The sequence below is a fragment of the Pyrgilauda ruficollis genome, unplaced genomic scaffold, assembly GCF_017590135.1.
Source record: "Pyrgilauda ruficollis isolate IOZ18807 unplaced genomic scaffold, ASM1759013v1 scaffold128, whole genome shotgun sequence".
NCBI lineage: Eukaryota > Metazoa > Chordata > Aves > Passeriformes > Passeridae > Pyrgilauda > Pyrgilauda ruficollis.
In genome coordinates, this window is record NW_024511210.1 from 491267 (window position 1) to 512145 (window position 20879).

At 36.6% G+C, this 20879-nt stretch overlaps 1 protein-coding gene across 1 annotated transcript in view; it reads right to left on the bottom strand.

Moving 5' to 3' along the window:
* Window positions 1-20879, bottom strand: part of TRPM3 (transient receptor potential cation channel subfamily M member 3) — a 255883-nt gene that overhangs the window by 110196 nt on the left and 124808 nt on the right. The window contains exons 2-6 of the mRNA XM_041458427.1: window positions 19406-19485; window positions 18546-18750; window positions 10357-10570; window positions 7202-7326; window positions 1155-1326 (exon numbers count right to left, since the gene is read on the bottom strand). Of these exons, the coding sequence (XP_041314361.1) occupies window positions 1155-1326; window positions 7202-7326; window positions 10357-10570; window positions 18546-18750; window positions 19406-19485 (796 nt within the window). The remainder of the gene's footprint in view (window positions 1-1154; window positions 1327-7201; window positions 7327-10356; window positions 10571-18545; window positions 18751-19405; window positions 19486-20879) is intronic.

Genomic DNA, 20879 nt, shown 5'->3' on the forward strand with positions numbered 1-20879 from the left:
GCCACAATTTTATGTATTTTCATGATATGCCGTTTTCAAATGTGTCTTTTTGCTGCTGGTCAAGTTAGGATTAGATTGCACTATCTTCATCAGCTAAGGAAGCTCCCAGGCATGCACCCACTGCTTATGGTGCACACATTTTGTGCGTATCTACATAGTGTTCTCTGAGAAAAAACAATGTGACTTTGATAACCTAAAAACAATAAGCCTGTAGCGAGTGGAGTTCATGCAGTGGTGTTGAAGCCTGTAAGCAGCACAATATTTTAATTTAAGCACAGATTATATTCATCATACAGAAACTTTTATGAAGCATGAAGAACATTCTAGCTTGCATTCACCCAACTGGGCCTGCCTGTAATTCCTTGCCATCTGATGTCTGAGAGCTAAATGCTTTTCCTAGTCTCATTCCAGTTTCACATTCCTGTGTCACAAAAAAAATAATACTAGTATTGAGATATCATATTTTATTTTATCCATGCAGAAATGCTTTCTTAGGTGACTATTCTTTTCTTTTAGGCAGGAAAGTGGTACATGAAAAGAAAAAATACAACTTTGAGAGAAAAACTGGGGCTTCAGTCTGGTCATGATGTGATATTATCAGGGTTGCAAAAGATGAAGTGGAAGGAAGACCTAAGTTCATAACTCAGCTTCTGGCTTTGGCTAATGACTGCTGCCTAGGAGAAACTAATAAACACAGTGCAAAGGTATAGCAGAACTTTTATGGAACACTCTCACTGCCTATAAATATCAGTGTCTCTTCAACCTGCAAAACATTTATAATAAAAAACTCTTCTTTATATTTTGTTACCCTTTTCTTTAACTGTGCTAATTTCACCCTTTTCCTTACTAAACTAAGGAGAACTTAACTGTACACAGTTCTAAGGAAGACAGGCTACCACAGATCTGAGTAGAATCTGAAACTTAGCACATACTGCTTGAAACTTAGCAGAAACAAATCCAGCTATTTCTGCTGTGTACACTAAAACCCACTGCACTCTAAAATAAAATTTTATTGTCTTTGCTCATTATTTGCTTTCCTTAGATCATAGTCACCATAGACAGTAGAACCACTCCCCCACATGTGCAGAATTATTGCTTCTTTATACTGAGTGGTTTTTGCAATTATAAAGCAATACAAGCAACATGCGACTCACTTGTATTTATCTTCTGAAGTGAAATGTGCTTTTCCAGGTGTCTGCGAAGCTTTACCTCTGCTCCATATTTACCAGTAGTACCATTGTCAGCCAAAATAAAATGAGAATGCATGCTGTTGAGCACTGTCAGCTTGCTCATGGGATTCGACATCGTCTGGTATGGTCGGACCACCTGCATTTTAGAGACAGAGGAAAAGAAGGCACACTTAACAGAAGAGATCCTCTGAACTAGATCAATTACAAGATATGAGCTGACAAGATGAAACAAAAGAAAAATTCAAACTTAGAGTACTGCACTTGAGCACTACTGCCTTTTGTATGTAAAGCAGAAAACCTTAACACTGCCCTTTCAGATGCAGACATGGCTTAAAGGGTTTTCCATGGCACCATCAGTGCTCCAAAGGTCTGGGTGACTATGCACACACACTGTATACCCTGTCTAGTGCTGCCTATCTAGACAGTTGGTGTAAAATCTCACCTTGCTCTGACCAAATTCTTTGATTTGTCCTTCACAGACCCCACCCCGCATCATGCCTCCAGTGTTGGCTCATGCAGGACCACCAGCACTGGAGATACACAAATACAGGTGAGTTCCACTCTTGGAGAGGTGTACACATGATATTACACCACATTTTCAATTTTCTTGCTGTCACTTGCTTTGGTAGGTGTCTGTTGACATAAGTAAGACTGTACTAACACAGCAAAACAACTGGGATTGTGTCAAGGCATCCTGCCTGATACTTCAAAGGTTTTCTAGCAACACTATTCCCTGCCTTTCTTATGTATGTCTTGTCTTTTTGGAGAGATAAAACTGAAAATCTGTAAAATGAAGTCCTAGCTGAAGAAATGCTGCAATGACTTGTTAGAAAATTTAGCTGGACCATCCTTAATTTGCAAAGAATTTTCTTCAGAGTTCTGACATTATTCATTTTTCAGGTCTTGTGCTTTTAATGCACAAATATGTATGCTCAAAATTTGACATAGATGCTTGCAGAGAGAAATATAATAAGTTATTGATTTATTCCTAAGCTTTTCTCCCTCTGTAATACTAAAGAGATCTCTAACTGAGACACAATTCTTTTAAAACAATATGTGTTAGCAATTCTTTAGCCAGAGATCTCTCTCTATATATTATTTTCATTTGTTAATGTCTGTCTAACTTTGATCAGCTCTTAGCCTGCAAGGAGAAATACACAAACGTCTTTTGCTGTAATAAACTGTCATGTAAAGGGTGCTGTGTAAGCTCTTCATCCTGCTAAAGGAGGGAATAGGTCTGAGAGGCAGCTGGCCAACAGCAAGGGAGTGCACTACACTCTGTGAGAACAGGTGATAGCCCTGGCTGAGATTTTTTTAATCTGAGCTGATTCTTTTGGTGCCTCACTCATAACAATTTATTCTACAGCTGCATATGACTTAACAAATATCAGTACATTGCTGGAATGTGTTTAACAGCTAGCTTCTACAGATACAGAAGCCATGTACCCCATGGCACTGTCAGAAAGAGAAGGAAGGTTCTTTCTCACATCCCTAAAAATCAAATAAAATCAAATTAAAACAGTGCAAATTTTTAAAACTGATATCCACCCCATCTCTCAATAAATGGACACCAGCAGGGCCTTACAGTAGAGGAATCCTTTGAGTTGGCCGTTCATTTGTATGAGTACAGGCCACTGTGCAGACAATTCTACTGACAGATTGTGGTTTGTTCCTGAGAGCCACAGTTCAAAACCTTCTAACTGTGACATCTTGATCTGCAGCTCTAATGAGTTGCAGTACTGAAGCCTTCATATATTGACTCAGTAATGCTGCTGGAGAACAGATTAGAAAGCTATGCTTTTGTTCCGTGTTTAGCTACAAGGTGAGTTACATTATTAATAAATTTAATGGATGTGAAAATGAGACTACAAATATTTTCAACTGAACTGTTCACTGCGTGTTGTGCATCTGAATTACTTTTTTTGACAATAAAATTTCTCAAACCACACTGCGAGATTCTTCCTGAGAAAAGGATAAACAAAATCTTCAGGAAGGTAAGAACATACTAAGCTTTGAGGCTACTTCCTTGAGGTTACTTGCTCTTCCACAACACTCAGCAGATTTGTGATTTCTGACTGTTGAAGTTTCCATTCATCTGTTCTTTTTAACCCCTTGCATTTTACAGGCAAGCTAAATAGTTGGAAAAAACTATGACTTTAAGCTCTTTTCTCATCCTCTTTCTACACATATAGAATCCCATGACAGTTTGGGCTGGAAGTGACCTTAAAGATCACTCAATTGACCTTAAAGACCACTCACAATAGGCAGGGACACCTTCCACTAGACTAGATTGCTCAAAGTCTCATCCAACTTTGAAATGAGAACAGGGAGAATAGAAAGACTAGGGAATAATGTCCCTCGACACCTTCCTCTGCAGAGCTGAAAGGAATAGTTTGTGCTCAAGACAGTCCCTCCAAATACAGTTTAATGAATGTGACAGCAGCCATGCTGTGAAGCAGTCCTCATGCTGCATGGGATGAGGGAATTCTGTCAATAGGTGAGTGGCTGGGCTAACCCCAGCGCTTGCCTTTGCACCCTGAGGTGGCAGTGAGTTTGAATGAGAAGCATTGTTGCTCTCCTTAGATTCCCTGTAGGCATATGACACTCAACATGGAGACTTGAAAAATCTCTCAGGGTAACTCACCATGACAACGAGCCTGCAAGTGCCATGTGAACCAGTGCATGAATCTGAGCAGTCTATGTGGAGGCAAAGAGTTTGTGACAAACAGTGAGCTCAAAGAAGTGATGAAAAAAGAAAGAGATGAATGCTTTGCTTTTCAAGGAGTAGCAGCTGTTGTTCAAATCAAACCATTTCTGCAGCCTTGTTGCTCTGGAGCATACCAGGGAACAGAGTAGCTCCTGATTTAATTCAGAGGTTCCTGGACCTTTTGGCTCATGGTCCAAATTCTCCACATATGCTACAAATATGCCAGTCTGTATCTTTACCCCTGGTCTCCTACTGAGGTAACTTAGAATTAAACCCAAATGAGGACTGAACAGACCCTGAAAGTAGAGACATGCATGCTACAATGACTTACAAAGTGTACTGTCTTAGAAGGAAGAATGGTTCTGTGTATAGGAAGAAAGTTGTTTATAATCACAGTTTTCTACAAAACTGAGCATGCCACTTTACTTTCTCAGTTCTATCAGAAAATATGGGGAAATAAGGCAACCAACTCCCTTGTGTGCTTTGTTTCTAAATTAGAATCTGAGAGTGTTAGGCATTGCACTATTTTCTGCTATATTGCTTTTATGGTACTGAAGTAGAGACATGTGTCTTTAGGGATCTTTAATCATCACAATATAACAAATAGCAAACAGCTATAATATTTCCTCTAACTTGGTCAGTTTTCTTTATGGCTCTGAGGAAGTCCCCCAGGATTCCTGAAGGCTGACTGACTTGGAAGGGCTTGTAAATATAATTAAAGCCCTCAGCTATGGCTTCTGGATCCATAAGGCTGAGGCATTAGCAGAGGAACACCGCGGCTGGGCATGCCTCCCTTGCCATGAGGCACAGAGAGGCCACATGCACGGGGGCATGTGCAATGACCACAGCTCCCCTGCTGCACACCCTGTCCCTCCAAAACACATGACTACAACAGTCTTCTGCCTCTATCTGATGCTGGAAGTTTCAGCATGTATGTTTTTGCAACTCTTCAGTTCTGACCATAATTTAACCAGACATGGTGCATATAGGCATAAACCTACATTGATGCCAGAGTCCACCAAGCCTTTTACTACTGGTTGACTTTTTCTCCCCCCTTGTATGATCCTTTGTGGCCTTTGTTTCTTGCTTAATGATGATTCATTTTACATGCTTATGGTACTATTTACATTTCCCCTTCTCGGTTCATTACACAGCATTCACCTCTAATGAGCCAGTCAATATAGTACACTTTGATTTTTAAAAAGCTTCCAAAACAGCTTCCTCACCAAATTCTTCTAAAGAAACTGCATGCATTGAATAAGAGAGAAAGTCCTTTGAGGCATAAATAACAGAGGAAAGCTGGGGGGGAAGGGTGGGAAAACAGTGAGAAGGAAAAAGTGATTTTGTGAAGGCTCTTACTAAGAAGATTTAGTGACATAAGTGGCCTACCTCAAGCTGTGTTATATTCTGTTCAATATAGGTGTAAGGGATTTGTGATTAATTAGAGGGTGAAAAGCTTACAAATATTTCAGTGGACTAAAGTCTTCATAAAACAGCCTGGTGAGGTAATTAAATGGAAGATGAAATTTGATATAAATAAGCATAAAGCAGTATCCATTACACGTGCATCAGAGATTAATAAAACCAGATGTGATTCAGCATTACATCATGCCATTGATCAATAATTTTATAAAACTATTTGGGGCAAAGGGGTTGAGAGGATAAATTTTATGTTCTCTATCAAAGGTATATTTTGAAATATTTTTGTCCTTAGTGATGACCCTGTAATTGTAACCCTGCTGACATAATTGTGTTTGCCTCAATAGAAGACCCTACCCAAATCAGTTGTAACTTTATATTAAACTTATAAAATTTTGTATCTGATGATCAGAGTAAGTATTAAGTCTTTTATGACTTAATAAGAAAGTATTTTTAAAAAAAAATTGTTTATTTTATTTTGGACAACTTCTTGGTTTCCTATTAAATTGGAAGGATATTTAGAGGAAAGCATTGCTTAAAGAAATCAGAAGTCAGGGGAGCTGCTCCGCTTGGCTGGAACACCTGGGAAATCAAAGATTTTTTTAGCTTTTTCTGCAAAAGAAGGCTCCAGATTCCCTTAAACAGTCAGTGACTGCCTCAGAACTGAGGTAGTGTTGCAACAGGAGGAAAAAAGTAATAAAGAAATAGGAATATTTGAAAATTCATGGCTAATTTTATGTTTTTCTTAACTTCTTTGTTCCCGCTGTGTTTCCAGAACCCCATGCCTAATCACTAAAGACTATATATTTGAAAATGATGTGTACACTACACCTTTTTATGAAGATACAGTGCATCCTTGTGATTAGCTTTTTCTGCTAATTACCTTCTGCACTGCACCTCAGAAGAGTTCATTGGTGATTCAGAATTACTGTGGCAAAGTCTGATCATGCTTGTTTTTGTGGTATTAGAGCACAAAACTCCATGGTAATACACTTTCCCCTAACAGTTGTACTTTCATAGTGGATTGCAATAAACTCAAGTTGGATAATTTTCTTTATAATCACTGTAACTCCCCTGACTTAAGAGATACTTGAATCTTCTTCCCCTTCCCAACTTGGACATGGATACAGAACACACAGAGAAGAATGTGTTAGGCTAATGAAGACTAGAAAGAAGTTCTTTATGCAGATTGAAAGCTGTATCTCTTCCACGCATAGTTAGTCACTCATTCTCAGACAGATTTCTTAGGAATGAACCAGAAGAGAGAAAAAAATGGGTTCAGAAAAGTTTCAGGTAACAAATAAGCAGTGCAGGCAAACTATTCATGTGTTTAAAATTAAGGAGTTAATCTTACTGTATTAAAGTTTTAAAAGAGAAGATTGGTGTGAAAGAATTGGAGAAACACCAGCCCTATCCTTCAGAAAGTGGTTGAAGGTGAATTATTTGAGGTCACTCTTATCTACAGTACCCAATAAGACCTTTCAAAATTACATCAATAAAAATTTATAGGAGGGAATATATTCTAAGAAGGATAGCCTGAAATTTTGAATGTAACCAAGGCATTATGGTATTTGAAAATAAACCAGATTTCAAGTTTTGCAATCCGTCTTTTCTTAGGCACATTTATGTGTTCATAGAATTCTAAGGATGAAGCTTTGATATATTTTCAAGATTAGCTTTTAATGAATTGCCCTTATAATTTATTTTTAAATAAGACATAGTGCAGGACTTTTTATTGCTGCCATATCAAAACCTGCCATCAAACCTAATGGAAAATCTGTGCATATATTGGCTTTTTGCTGCAGACAATAATTCTAAGAGGACAGGAAAAATAACTGGAAGATTTATAGATACTGGAGGTCATCTATGTCTATATAGGTCTTACATCTTTGCCAATCAGATCCTCTTGATTTTCCACAATCCCCCAGGGAGCTATACCGATGGTGCAGATCTTCCCTCGAGATTTTGAGGCGTGATCTTTCAGGGCATCTCCAACATGCCGAATGACCCCTGGCAAAGAAAGAGCATAAAACAAAAATTCATGATTATGTCTTTTTTGTTCATTATCATATGGATTTAGTATAGACTTGTTTTTTAGGGAATATCTGTGCCTATCCTTACAATTATATAAAACTATGAATACATTCCTATTTCATATTGTTAATTTCCGTGGATTCATTTTATTGAATCCAAAAATTACTAAATGAAGCAATAAGAAAAAAATACACAGCTTTAGAAAGAATGGAAATGCTGACAGTTCACTGCAGCTTATTTATCTGCACTTGTGCTCACATGTGCATGCAAGAATTTGTGTATTTCCAAGCACAGAAAGAAGCACAGGAATTAATTCTGCTCCCCACCCCCCACCCCCCAACTCCCTTAGAAGTGCAGCTCATACACAAATGCTCCCAATCAAGGATGGAAATGTGAAAACATCATTATGCTACTCTGTGATGAAGCTGTTTTGCCACTCTTTCTGAACAAACTCAGTCGCCTGAGATAGCTTCCAGCAGAGTACTAGTACCCGCCCTGGGAATCAGCGAGAAAACAGAAATTAGTACAGAGAGAATGGCTGCTTCCCAGCATTCTTCCAAGGGCTGCTTGCTTACCTAGACCAGCTTTGGCAGTGTTTCAGTGGTATCTCTGTGCAAATGACAAGTGTAATTTCTCCTTTCTTTTAAAAAAATAATCTTTTAAAATCTATCTATTAAGAACTATTTTTAGGATATGGCTGCACTGAAGCAGACCTGTGGGTTTGCTGCAGATGTTATTTGATTCTCAGTTGCTCAATTTCCATATTGTTTAAATTTCACAACTTCAAGACGATTGGATGCAAATTACAGTCACACAATTGTTAGGATTTTGGTTTTAGTTTTCTGAACTGTAAATGACTGTAAATATAAGAAAACTCCCCACAACCTAACAGATCCTCTATGTCCTTGAGTCCAGTATTCTTCCTGTGGTGGAAGGTTAAAAAACCCCAACCCAGCACCCGCCATCAGCTATGAATTAAGCTGTGATCCAACAGCCTAAAGGATTTAAAGCAGAAAATCTGTCCAGACTGCAAAAAATTCTCTTGTTTAGAATAATCAGCTTTCAGCATGGCATGAATATTCAGAACAACAGTCATGTTTATAAGCAGGTATGCTCCCTCTCTCTCATGTCACTGATTCTCAGTCCAACAGCAGAATTTCAGGACTTTTCAGTTATAATTTTCCTTAAGAGAAACTCAATTTTAAAATTAATCTTCAACAAAAAGACTTTATTGAGAAATTCTCATTTTTTATGATTTCACAAGTAATTTTCAGCTGTGCAGTTTGAAAACCTAGTCCTTGAGCAATCAAGTCCTTGAGAGATTACTGATACTGCAAAATTTCTTTTTGAATTGTTTGTTTTTAAAACATCAGAGAGCCACTTGAACTACATTGTTTTGTCTAGGAAAAAGAGTCCTTTTCAAGAGCATTTATGATGACTTTCCTGGTTCATTTGTATTGTTTTGGTATTTGCAAATAAGAGGATTTGAAAATGGTAGGAAGCAGTTGTGCATTTGCCAAGTGTTATCGTCTGTCCTTTTTTTAAAAAAAAAGATGTATTTTGATTTATACAGTTGCTCTGGTAATCAACTGCATTAAGTGTACAACATGTACATTCTTCTGATGTAATTTTAACATAAAAATGTTAAAATCTGTCTTTACCATCATCATGACAAGAGTATCTGACAACTAATATTATTATCACCATAGTGCACAGATCAACATTCATGTGATTTTATTCCTTATTTTGAAGAGATGTGGGGCATATTACATTTGTGTCTATTTTCTAACACTCCAAAAGCTATGTGTCTTTGTTTCTTCAGGCACCAAGCCTGCCAGAGTTCAAAAAGTCTTTGAACAACACTCACAGACATGTGGTGTCTGTGATTCCTGGGGCTGTCCTGTGCAGGGCCAGGAGCTGGACTCTGATCCTTGTCGGTTGCTTCCAACTAAACATATTATATGATTCTGTGCTACTTGCATTGCTGCGGTGATAAAACTGAGTACTGTTTTAAATTTGATGTGCTCTGAAAACCAAGTCCAAGACTCCTATTAAGCATTTATATTCCATCATGTAGGAGTTGATCCAACATGCACTAAAATTAACACATGATAGAATGATAGAATGATTACATGATAGAATGAGACAGTAAGAAGATACACTCTTACTAAAATAAAAAATTATAGCTTAATGCAGCAAATGAGAATGACATAAGAATTTACAAGTTTATGTCCTAGCTCAAAACTTTTTGTAATTCTCCGTAGCAGAACTTTTTTGACTTTTCCCTGCATCTCTTCTCCTTTCTGCCTCCTTCAGGGAGGGTAACTGAGATGTCAATGCCAGAATTTCCTGTCTAGGGACCTACGTTTCGCAGCTTATTCCCAAAGTGTACATGCTGTCTGCTGGCAGAGTTGGGCCAGCTGCTGTCTTGGGTCCCTAGGACACCTGTTTGGTGTATTCCAGATGCTCTTTGACTAGAAATAGCAGATATTGCTCTTGATGAAAATGTAATAGCAAAAAATTAGGTTGAGCTCTCTACGAGTAAGGAAGAAGTTTCCCACCACATCCAAAAACGAGAACTTTTTTCCTTTAATACTTTGGGTCACCTGATTAAATACAATGAATGTCTTTTCTGGATGAAAGTGTTTTCAGTCTTGTGTAATAAGAGTTGGACTTCTTTGACTAGTAGTCCTTCCCTGCAGCTTACAGCTGATCCTACAGAAGTCTTTCTCAGTGATATACTAATAGAATTGCCTTGCAGGAGGTTTTATTTCCAGCTCCAAAGTGTGCTTTTCATACTTTGGCAAACCTTTTATTCTGTTTCATACCAGCTGTCAGGTTGGTATGAACTTCTCATTTTCTGATTTTCACATAGCACAGAAATGATTAATAAAATAAAAGATAGAATGGCTTTATAATCTCATAATTTCTCATTCCTCCCCCCCTTTTTTTTTGTGATGAAGTGTCCTAGAAGCCACTGTGCTTTTATTTCAAAGTTGCTGTTACCTGTGTTTACTCCTCCAGTGAATATCCATGCTCCAGTTGTCATTGCAGCCTTAATAAGTCCTTTTCCAAAGACTTGTTTGAGTTTTGGCTGAAGTTCAAAATTCTGAAGGCCCCCGTGCACAGAGATGAGAAGTTTGGGGAGCTCAAGTTGCCACTCTTTGGTCATCAGATGCAGAAGAAGGTCAGGCTTTGTGTCAAAAGACACACGTACATACTGCAGAAACAAGGGCAACAGAAGAGAGTAGGGAAAAGAAGATTGGTTATACCCACTGGTTTCTAATGTGTATTATCTGTGCCCAACAAATCACTTTTTTAATGACAAAACCAGTAACTATTTGCTAACCTGATGATTACTTTCCTAGCTGAGAAACTAGGAATAATGGAAGACTTGCACTTCACAGGCTGGACAATTTTCTTTATTTAGGAAATTAAGAAATTAATTGTCTCAAAATCCTTAGCAATGCTTGAAAGATTAATATCTACAATTTGTAAATGCAAAAACTGGAACAAAAATGCAAGAGGTCTGCCAAAGGTGACCTAGACAGTCAAGGTCACAACTGTGTATTTACTTGTACCTCATTTTCAAATTACCAAAGTCAAACCCTCAAAAGGTAAGAAATAACAGATAAAAACCCAGTTCTTCAAGCACACATAGGTTTAAACTGAGCAAAAGTACCAAACTGATACTTTCCAGATGAAAGAATGCTAACTACATACAATTTCATGATTTTGCCATAGAAAATTCTAGATCCTAAAAGGGCTATGAAATAAATTAATGCATTCCCAGTTGCTGGCTGTTCTGTGCTATACATGCAGCAATTTGTGCCAAGGGAGATCATACCCATCTGTCCGTGCTCAAAGATAGCAACTGCATTCAAAGTTCTTACAGCACTACCATGTCACACAAATACCTGTCTCTTTCTGTTACAAGCCTTTCTCCTGCTCTTTCTGTTTCACAAAACCTGTGACAGGGCATGTGATCATTTCCTGATTTCTAGTTACATAGCAAAAACAGGAAAAAATTCTTTCTATAGCTGCTAAGATCTGGAAGGACCCTCTTAATGAAATAAAATAGGTTGCAGGAAGCACTCACTCATCTGTCAAACTTCTGATTGAATCAATACCTGTAGAGAAACTTCAGGAGTCTTTCCCTTTATGGGTTGTCAGCACAGGCATCAGGTGCATGCCTTAGCCTTCAGCCTGAGGAATAGCTAGTCCTAATTTCTTTCTTGTAAAGTGCCAGGTAGTATAATATCCATACATATTATGTAATAATTTTGTCCTTTTTTGACACGTCTAATCAGTATTTCTTGCCAAAAGAAATACTTTGTTTGTTATTTTTTAGCAATAAAAATAAATATTTATTTATTGCTATAATAAAAACCATAATAAAGTGGATTCCTTTCTAGTTGAGTGAGAAATAAGGACTTGACATTTTCCAGAGGAAAGTGCTAATAAACAGGATTTTTTGCAAGAATGGGTTGTTGCACAGTAAACACCAACTGCTAAGACTTCTGGAAGCACAACCTCTTTGCACAATTAGTTTGGGGGGGCACAACCAAACCGAAAGCTGAGCAAGAATTTGGGAATGCACGTTCAGCCCAGTGCATCAGCAATGCTCTCTGCAGCAGCCAAGCAAATCCACAACAGCTACTGGACATAAAAAACACAGTTTTCATATCTGTCAAGTTCATTAATACAGATGAACTGCTTCCTCAGTAGCTACTCAGTCAATTTCCAGTGTGAGATAAAATCTTGTACGGCACCTGATCCCACTGACTAGACTGAGACATTAAAAGTTTTTAAATTGGGTTTTGAGGGTTGTCAAAGTTTTAACACACCAGAGGGGGTATAAGGAGAATGATCCTTTTTCCCTTTTCCATGTCTTAAGGGAGATCTGAGGCTGCAAAGGGCACCTGGAGGCATTCACAGACAACATCCTTCATAGGGCCCAAATAAAAACTCTGTTGGTCAAACTATGGAGTTTTTGGGTTGGAATCACTGGTACCTTACTCTGCTTTGTGGTGAAGACAGATTGCAAGTCTTCAGAAGATAATTAAGGTGAATTCATACTGGCAATGACCATACAAATACGTTGAAAACATGCAATGGCATCATCTGGGATGATGCTAAGATGAAGGCACAAATGGCATCAGATGTGTATTATCTAATCTGGGCAGTGACTACTTTTTTCTTCGGTTTTTTATTCTTTAGATTTTTTTAAAAATACCTCAGAATGTGTGATTTCACTGTCCCTACCTTCTTAAGTCTACGTTTTACTCTCCTTATACTCTCCTTATATATATACTCCTCTGAATTCCAATAAATATAAATCTATAAAGTGATTAAGAAAGAAGTATTTTCTTGCATTTATTTGAAATGTAGACAACTTATATTGGGAGCAACTGCTTGTTTTTTATACTGCTTGAAAACCCCCTTTTACTTTACAAAGTGGAAATTTAAAGAAAAATAAATATTTAAGGTTCTTTCATGTAAATTAAAACTTAAATCAAGTGAGGTAAGATTTAGTAGTTTAAAAGCTTTTGGCAAGGATGCCAAACATGATTTTTCTTTTGTGCATAGCAGTCAATTTTTATGGCTATCTGAATAATTTTTACTCTTCGAGAAGCAATTTTTTGTTTGGCATACTTGAATTTACTCTTTTGCCATTACTTAATATGTTATCTAGTAACTAAAAGAGAATTCTTCTGTCTTATTTTTAAAAGCTTACATTAAGTTATAAATCACACCTTTAAGGCCACTTTAGCCTGTAACAAAACTCATGTCTTCCAATCTTGTAATAGAATATTTATCCCTATCAGTTTTTGCTTAGAATGTTAATGAGTATTTATTTTGTTTCTGAATTCTCTTGCTATAGCTTCTGGAGGTAGATACAAAATTTGAATCTAAGCCAAACCACTATGCTGTTGTGCTATGAATTTCCATGCCTGGGGTATCTGTCAGCTGTAGAAATTACCAGTTCTAATGGGAAATCATTTACCCTTTATTTATGGGAGAAGTATATGGATAGGATGTAAGAATTCTGTTTTTATGTGTTGGCAAAGCAGGGGAATTAGGAAGCAAAAGTACAGTTCTGAATCACAAAACCTACAGATTGACCTGACTGGCATCAACACAAGACATGAAAGGACAAAGCACCAAGCTCGAGCTGCAATGCCCATTTCATCCCAGACCAGCACAGTGGTGGTCAGCAAGAGTGCATTTGTTGTTTCACTTTTTTTGTCAAGTGTTCTCTAAAACATACCTATGCCCACCACGAGTCAAAGAGCCAGACACTTCCAAGTTTGACTCCAGTGCCCTAGGGCAAAAGTCAAAGTTCCTGAGAAATAGAATTACTACTATTACTACTCTGCTACTTAAGCACAGCTGTCTCATTAAAGTACTTGGTGAATGATTGCAGAGCATCAGGGATGAGAATGTCAGTGAATAAATTAGACTCAAAATTTTGTGGTATACCTGAAAGTAAATCTATTCAGACAACATTTTGCGATCTGCATTCTAACATTGCTCCTGTGTTTCTTTTTGGTAAGTTATGTAAGTTTCTATCACTACAGATATGTGTTCAGATTAAAGACTGGTTGCTCCAAAAGCGTGATCCTCAAAAAAAAAAAAAAAAAAAGAAAGTAGTTCTCACTGAATTAAACAAAAACCCTGCTACTTAGACGAAACCAGATGGGTTCTGTAGAAGTTATTAAGTTATTTCTTCTTAGCACTTTAAGGCCTAATCCAAGTTCCACTAAACAATCAGTGAGAGGACCTTCATCGATTTAAAGATTTAAATAGCCTTTGGATAAAGGTTTTTCTGTGTTATTTCCCCTTTTTCTCCATGTAAAACACCATCTTTTAAATTCTGCAAATATTTTTTAAGAAGTAATTTCCTATAACAGAAACAATGTTTGCTGTCTTTTCATGGTTTATGCAAGTTATATGATTATTTATATTATTCTCTTTTTTTTCCTCTCAAAAGCCCTGATGAATTTTGGCACCCTTTTTATACAGTTTTTATAAAACTCAATGTATTTTAAACCAAGAAAAATACCTTTTTCTGTGAGTGACTTCCAAATAATAAAGTTTTAAGGATCTGAATATTAGCAACTTTATCTAAGTAACTGTTAATGTTAATTGGAATTCTACTGATGTTCTTTCATGTTTCCTTATACCATAAGAAAACTTAAGCAGATAACACTGAAGTAAACTTCCTTTCTTTTGCAGCTGCAAACTTATTTTAGGATTTTACTCTGCATATGAAATGTATCATTGAAATGCCTTCAGTGAGGAGGAATCTATTTAACTCACCAAAGGCTTTTCAAACAGCTATCTTCCATTTAACCCTGAAAAACTATGATGAAAGAAATTTTAGCTCTGCAAAGAGCAATCCTTTAAAGAAGTTTATAGACAATCCAGGCTCACCAGTTAATGAGAGAACATTAAGGGGGAGTGTGTGGGTGCGTCTAAAGGCAGATAGTGTATTAAAAAAACAGGTTTAGTTTGCTCAAAATTGCAGTGCACAGAGCATCACAGCAAGATTGTCTTAATGGGTACACTGATGAACAGAATACATTTTCAGACTTTTCAGAATATTGCTCTTAATTGGAATGGAATCACTCACATGAGTTTGATAATTGCTTTTTAATTTAATAAAATGCTTGTATAAAGTTAGATAAGTGTGTTACTTCTTAAACTGCAAAGAGCCAACTAGCATAAGCAGATTATATTTTATTAGTTTTCTTGTATTTTTCTCAATTTTATTTGCAAAACCTATTAATAAAATTTATGTACATCCCCATGCCTCTCACATCTTTTCACAGTTGTTAAATTTGAAAATCTGCTACAAAACTAAAATAATTGCAGACAAGCGAAATCGTTAATTACATTTCTTACATATTAATGAGATGAGTCACTTGTAAAGAAATTGTGAGATTGACAGAGATCTAAATACTACAGTCTTGTTGCAGGATCATCTGTGGTTGCATGAAACTGAAGGAAAGGCCTTTTTAGTAACTGATTTTGCTAACCAGTGTTACCCAGTCTCAGCTATGTGCTTCTATAGAATATCCTGCACAAAATATTAAGCTATTTGTATGACTGATTTAAGGAGGATAATACAGCTGTGCTGAAGATACTTTAACAGCTCTGTGGCATTAGCAAAAGTCATGCTGTTTGGGAATTTTTCTTCCATGTGGCTGTGGAAATGGAATTTATGGCCCAGTCAGTTCTATTTACACTATGTAAACCTGTATCTTTGCTGTTTTGGATCAAATCCATGAGTTTTGTTAGAATTTCAGCATCCTTTTCATTTCCACAGCTAAAGATCTGTTTGTTGTTGCCTGGTGGCACGATATAATATTATATAATGGAAAGTATAATTACACTTACTATATATTTTGTATTAAAATCTAATTCTGTTACTTCAAATTGAGAAAATAATTATCTGTCAGTTTTACATTGAACTAGTCTGCTCCATTAATTGACTTCTGTTTTCCCAATTATAAATCTAAGGTTATGGTTCCTATGAACAAACTCCACCTAATTCTTTGAAGTCCAATTCAGAACAATTTAACAATTTTGCTGTTCACACAGACCAAAGAAATACTGATCAGTTCTCAATAGGGAATAGGTGGAAAATTTAACACAAATTTTTTCCCCTGAGGTTTTCCTTGATTTGGTCAGCTTGGCAAATACTGCTGCTTTGTAAGGTTATTTTATTTTATTTATAGGTACAATATGAACCTACCATGATTGCCAGCAAAAACCAGCTTGCATGCTATAGCATTATTTGGTAGCCAGTACCTCGAAAATTACTAACACATTTTTAGAAAGGAATACATTTACATGTTTTCTCCCCTTTATCTTTCTTCCCTTATCCACACTGATCAGCTTCTCTGTGTTTGGGTTTGAGAATGTACAGCTAGACATGAATATTTCCAAGAGCTACTAGGTACTTGCTCCTTTTTTTTCAAGCCTTGTTTCATGCATATGTCTCCTTTTTCCCTCTGCTGAAAAAGTTGGTGGGTTCCTTTGATTGAGCAAATTCTTGGTTTTCACAGAAACCTTTGGATCTGTTAAATTTTATTATTTGTTAAATTTTATTATTTTATTATGGAAAAATCCTAGCACCCAGTAAATGCAAAGGTAGGAATTTAACTTTCATTAACAAAACTGCAACAACTAGTTAGGCAACTTTTTGACCATAATCTACCCTAAAATAATGTTTGGGTATGTAAATGTGAACACAACGACATCTTCATGCTGCTTCTGTGGCAAACACATTATAACAAAATTCTTTTATCCATTTCCATTTAAATTGTTACTCAAGCCTCCTTATTTGTGTTTTGGTCTTGTGAAAGACATTTTTCTCACTGGTGGTAAGCAATCACAAAGCTCATTCAAGAGATATTTACTGGATTGTTTAATGTGAAGCACTTTTCCCATCAGTGGAATAATCAAATTTTTGGAGATTTTATAGTTTGTTTTGTTTTGAAGACTGGAGAATTTGTTTTATTCCCATGTTTTGGGTGGGGTTTAATGATTACAAATAGATGGCATGTACAGCTTCTTGATTCTAGTCCGACAAAATACATCTGGAGAGTTTCCAGCAATAAATGCATTGTCTTTATCCCTAAGTTTTAAGTTGCTATTTAGTTTTCTGAGAGTTTAAGTCCCTTTTTCTGTTCTCTTTTTTTCCTTTTTTCTAAATTGTTCATGGTTTCACTCCTGACTGCACTCTGTGACAATGTTTTTCTTCTCTTTATGCTGATTTCCAGTTTTATCTCCACAGTTGCACTTCAATTGTACCTTGAGCACACAGCATGAATCTTAGAGTGTGTCCTGTCTCTTTCGGCACTATGCCAGGACACAGAATCCCAGTAAAGATGAGAAATCCTCTAAGAGAATTGGTGTCAACAGCTTCCCTAAAACCTTTATCATTTCTTGGCTCCCCAAGACTACTTTTGTCTGGGCAGGGCTGTTTATTGCTTTACAGCAATCTTCAAGGACATCACTGAAAAAGCTCTTATACCTTCTCATAAAACTGATCCAATGCAAAGAATCCATATACGGTTAATAACATTCATTACTGTACCTTTGGACCTCTGACCTTGCAGTTATTTAGGTGATTGGTTATCAACTGAACACATGATGTCTGTGATACTCGCAGAGAAATTACCTTATTTTCTGTTTCTTGGTGCAGCAGTATTTTCTAGTTTCTATCAAATAAGCAATCTATCTGCACAAACCATCCACTTGAGAAGTCACTCCAACTCCAGCACGTCTGTACATATCTGAAGAAAATACTTTGCCCACACTAGCATAGTGCCTGAGATTTTCACTGTCTCTAGTCTTTGTTTTTTATGACAGATCTGAGTCACCTGTTGGGAAGAATTCATGCACAGAAAATAGTACTGGATTGCTGGGCAGGTTATTCTGCAAAGAAAAAAGAATTCAACTTCTGCCCTCACTGCCAGAGCAGTGTATTGGCCATGAAATGCTAGGCACATACTCTTCTGTCATTCCCAAAGATCCAGATTCTGCAGTTTAGATAAAGTCAGAGAAATTGGTCCTTTCATGTAATATTACATAGAAGAAATATACTCATGGGTTAGTGTGTGTACTGGAAACGTTTCTCCCACTTAATGGAGCAAAGCCCTCAGATCAATGCACTTCGATACCACTCCACAGGGAAGGAGTAATTTCTTGATCAAGGGATATTGTAGTTCCTAGATTAGACACTTCCTGGGGCCTCTCATTGCACTGAAATATAAAACGTAAGTCTAACTGGTCTATCTTCTTATACACGTCTGGAGGAATACTAAAGTGAATTTGGTATGTTTAAAATCTGTCAGCTTTGCAGACACAGCCAGCAATGGAAAATCATAGTTGAATTCTAAAATTCTTCAGAAAAAGAGTTATGAGTAACCATTGGAATAAAATTAAGACAGCAGCACATTAATGTGCCTTCAGCCTTCATAAAGGCAGCTCCTCTTACACTGCACTCCAGCTTTTACAGTTAATTTTGTTCACCCACTCTTTGGCATGTGATACAGAAAAACATACATTCCGGTCGTACACTCAATAACACTTTAGCAGAAGTTAAGAAAATCTGGTCCATTCTTTGTGAACACTTACTTTTAGCTAGCAGCATTATTTATCTAAGAGAAAAACATGGTTACCATGGCTTTATTGGAGTGGCCTCCTCCTTGGAACTCAATGGTTCCAAAAGCGTCCGTCGGGCTGAGCTGTGTGTGCTTGCTGATGGACCACTTCTCCGACTGGATGTCATTGCGAGCAAGCCTGGTTTCGTTTTTCTCATTCTGAGTAACAGAGGCGCTTGGAGGCTGTCCAATGTGTTGACCTGTTAGACGCCCACAGCAACACCTATGACATTAAACAAATGGAAAACCCGAGTCACGCGCGTGTATAAACTCAACAGGGAAAAAAACTACAAAAACAACCCAACCCCTTTTCAGCTCTGCTGATACCTTTCCTGAAGCCTTTATGTATGGAAGCAACAAAGTATATATATATATATTAGCTTTTTTCCCCTGAGTCTTGTTTACTTGAACTCTCCTGCATTTCAAAAAAAATCATACTTTGTTCTAAATGTGTACAAAATGAAATTAAAGATCTTCTCTTTTCTTCAAGTAACATGAGGATAAGTAATCAGCTTTTGCATGGATTAGCACAAATTTTAAATTGCTAGTTTAATGCATCTATTTGCTACAACACACAGTGTTGTGTGTCATGCATCCAATTTAGGTAAATATTCACTGCACTGAATATTGAGCTAAGAAGATATGGAAGTTAAACACAGATGCTGACCCACCCTTGATTTATCTTTTTTCTCATGAAATAAGGTTTGAAATGTAAACAAATAGTTCCTATAGGAATCCATCACTCCAGATGTAATTCAACCTCCTTCTGAACAAATAAGTTTACAAAATATTTATATCCGGATCCATTCTATGCATACATATATAGAGAGAGTTTTTGTAACCAACCTTCATTTTTCATACAAGTAACATGCAATTACCTATGGGGGTCTTTGGTGCTGGGTATGATATGAACACATTCTCTCTTGTAAAATGCTCTTTCTATCCATGATTTCTGCGCCTAAAAAAGAGAAAGGAAATGCCTTGAGCTCTGTTTTCTTATGATATACAACTTATAGTACAACTGTAGATAAACTTCAAACAGAAGAGGAAATTTCACTGATTCTTGAGAGAAGCAGAGCATATTTTGTAGAGGGCAAATACTCCAATAGAACTATGTTTCCCTTCTAGAGCTAAGCACCCAACACAAGATTTTAATACTTTTCTTGTTCACTAGGTGGATTACCTCTTTGCTATTCTCCTAACAGAGGAAGAAATCTCTGGAGAAGCATTAACTCGAACTCTAAACCTTTCTGCATGGCAGAAAAAAACCCCTACACTTATTCACTAAAAACACTTCCGTTTCCCTATCATTGATACAACTAAGACAGCTCTAATTAAAAAAACCTACAACCAAACCAACAAAATTACCTGAAACATTTTTACACAAGCACTGAGAGTGCTGTTTAACACAGAGGCAGAAACTACAGTTTCTATGTGGACACCTTAATTTAAAAAAAAAACCAAATTACGAAGATCTGTTTCTGAAACAAGACACAAAAAATTTTAATACATTGAGTCAGATGATTGGCAGGTAACCTCTAAAATTGTAGCTATGGTTGTTCGTAACACTCAAGATCTTTCATCACATATTCACACAAAAGCAGGAAATTTCCCGCAACATAGTCTTAATTATCAGATACACAAGAAGTCTTTTCAAACAGAGAGATGGGTAGGAAATAAAAAGGGAAAAGAGAAGAACAAACACAAAGCAAGAAAGGAGAGAATTTCAGAGTTCTGAAATATTTTTAATTATCTAGGAAATCCTCACTCCATATGAGTTCTGGCAAGATCTCTAAAACATTCACAAATATAGAACTCTATTATTTCATTTAATAAGATGAGTTGAAGCTTTCCTTTGAAAATTCATTTAAAACAGATTAACTTAATACCTTTAAATAATAAAATTACCCATTTAACTACACAGCATAAACAGAACTATAAACTATGGACTATGACAGAATTATGTGAGAATTAAGTAATGTGAAATGAACTTTAAACAATTTAAAGGAAATATGAGCATTTTACCTCTATGACAGGACAACTTTTGAAACTGCCTGTGCAACTAATTAATGTTACTTTTTACTATGCAAGGATATATAAGTAATATCTATATATTACTTTCACTAACTAATGTTACATCACTGTCTAATGTTACCTCCTTGTCAACTCAATCTGTATCCTATTTTACATGTTTAAAACCAGAACCCTCTGCTTCTGAAACATATGAAAATTACTGTGAACTAAAGGAATTTCTTGGAGTTGGTGAATGTCACTAGCACAAAATATAAAATAACATCACAAAAATTTCTAGCTATGTCTACTACTTACTAGTCCCAGTATATAGAATTTATT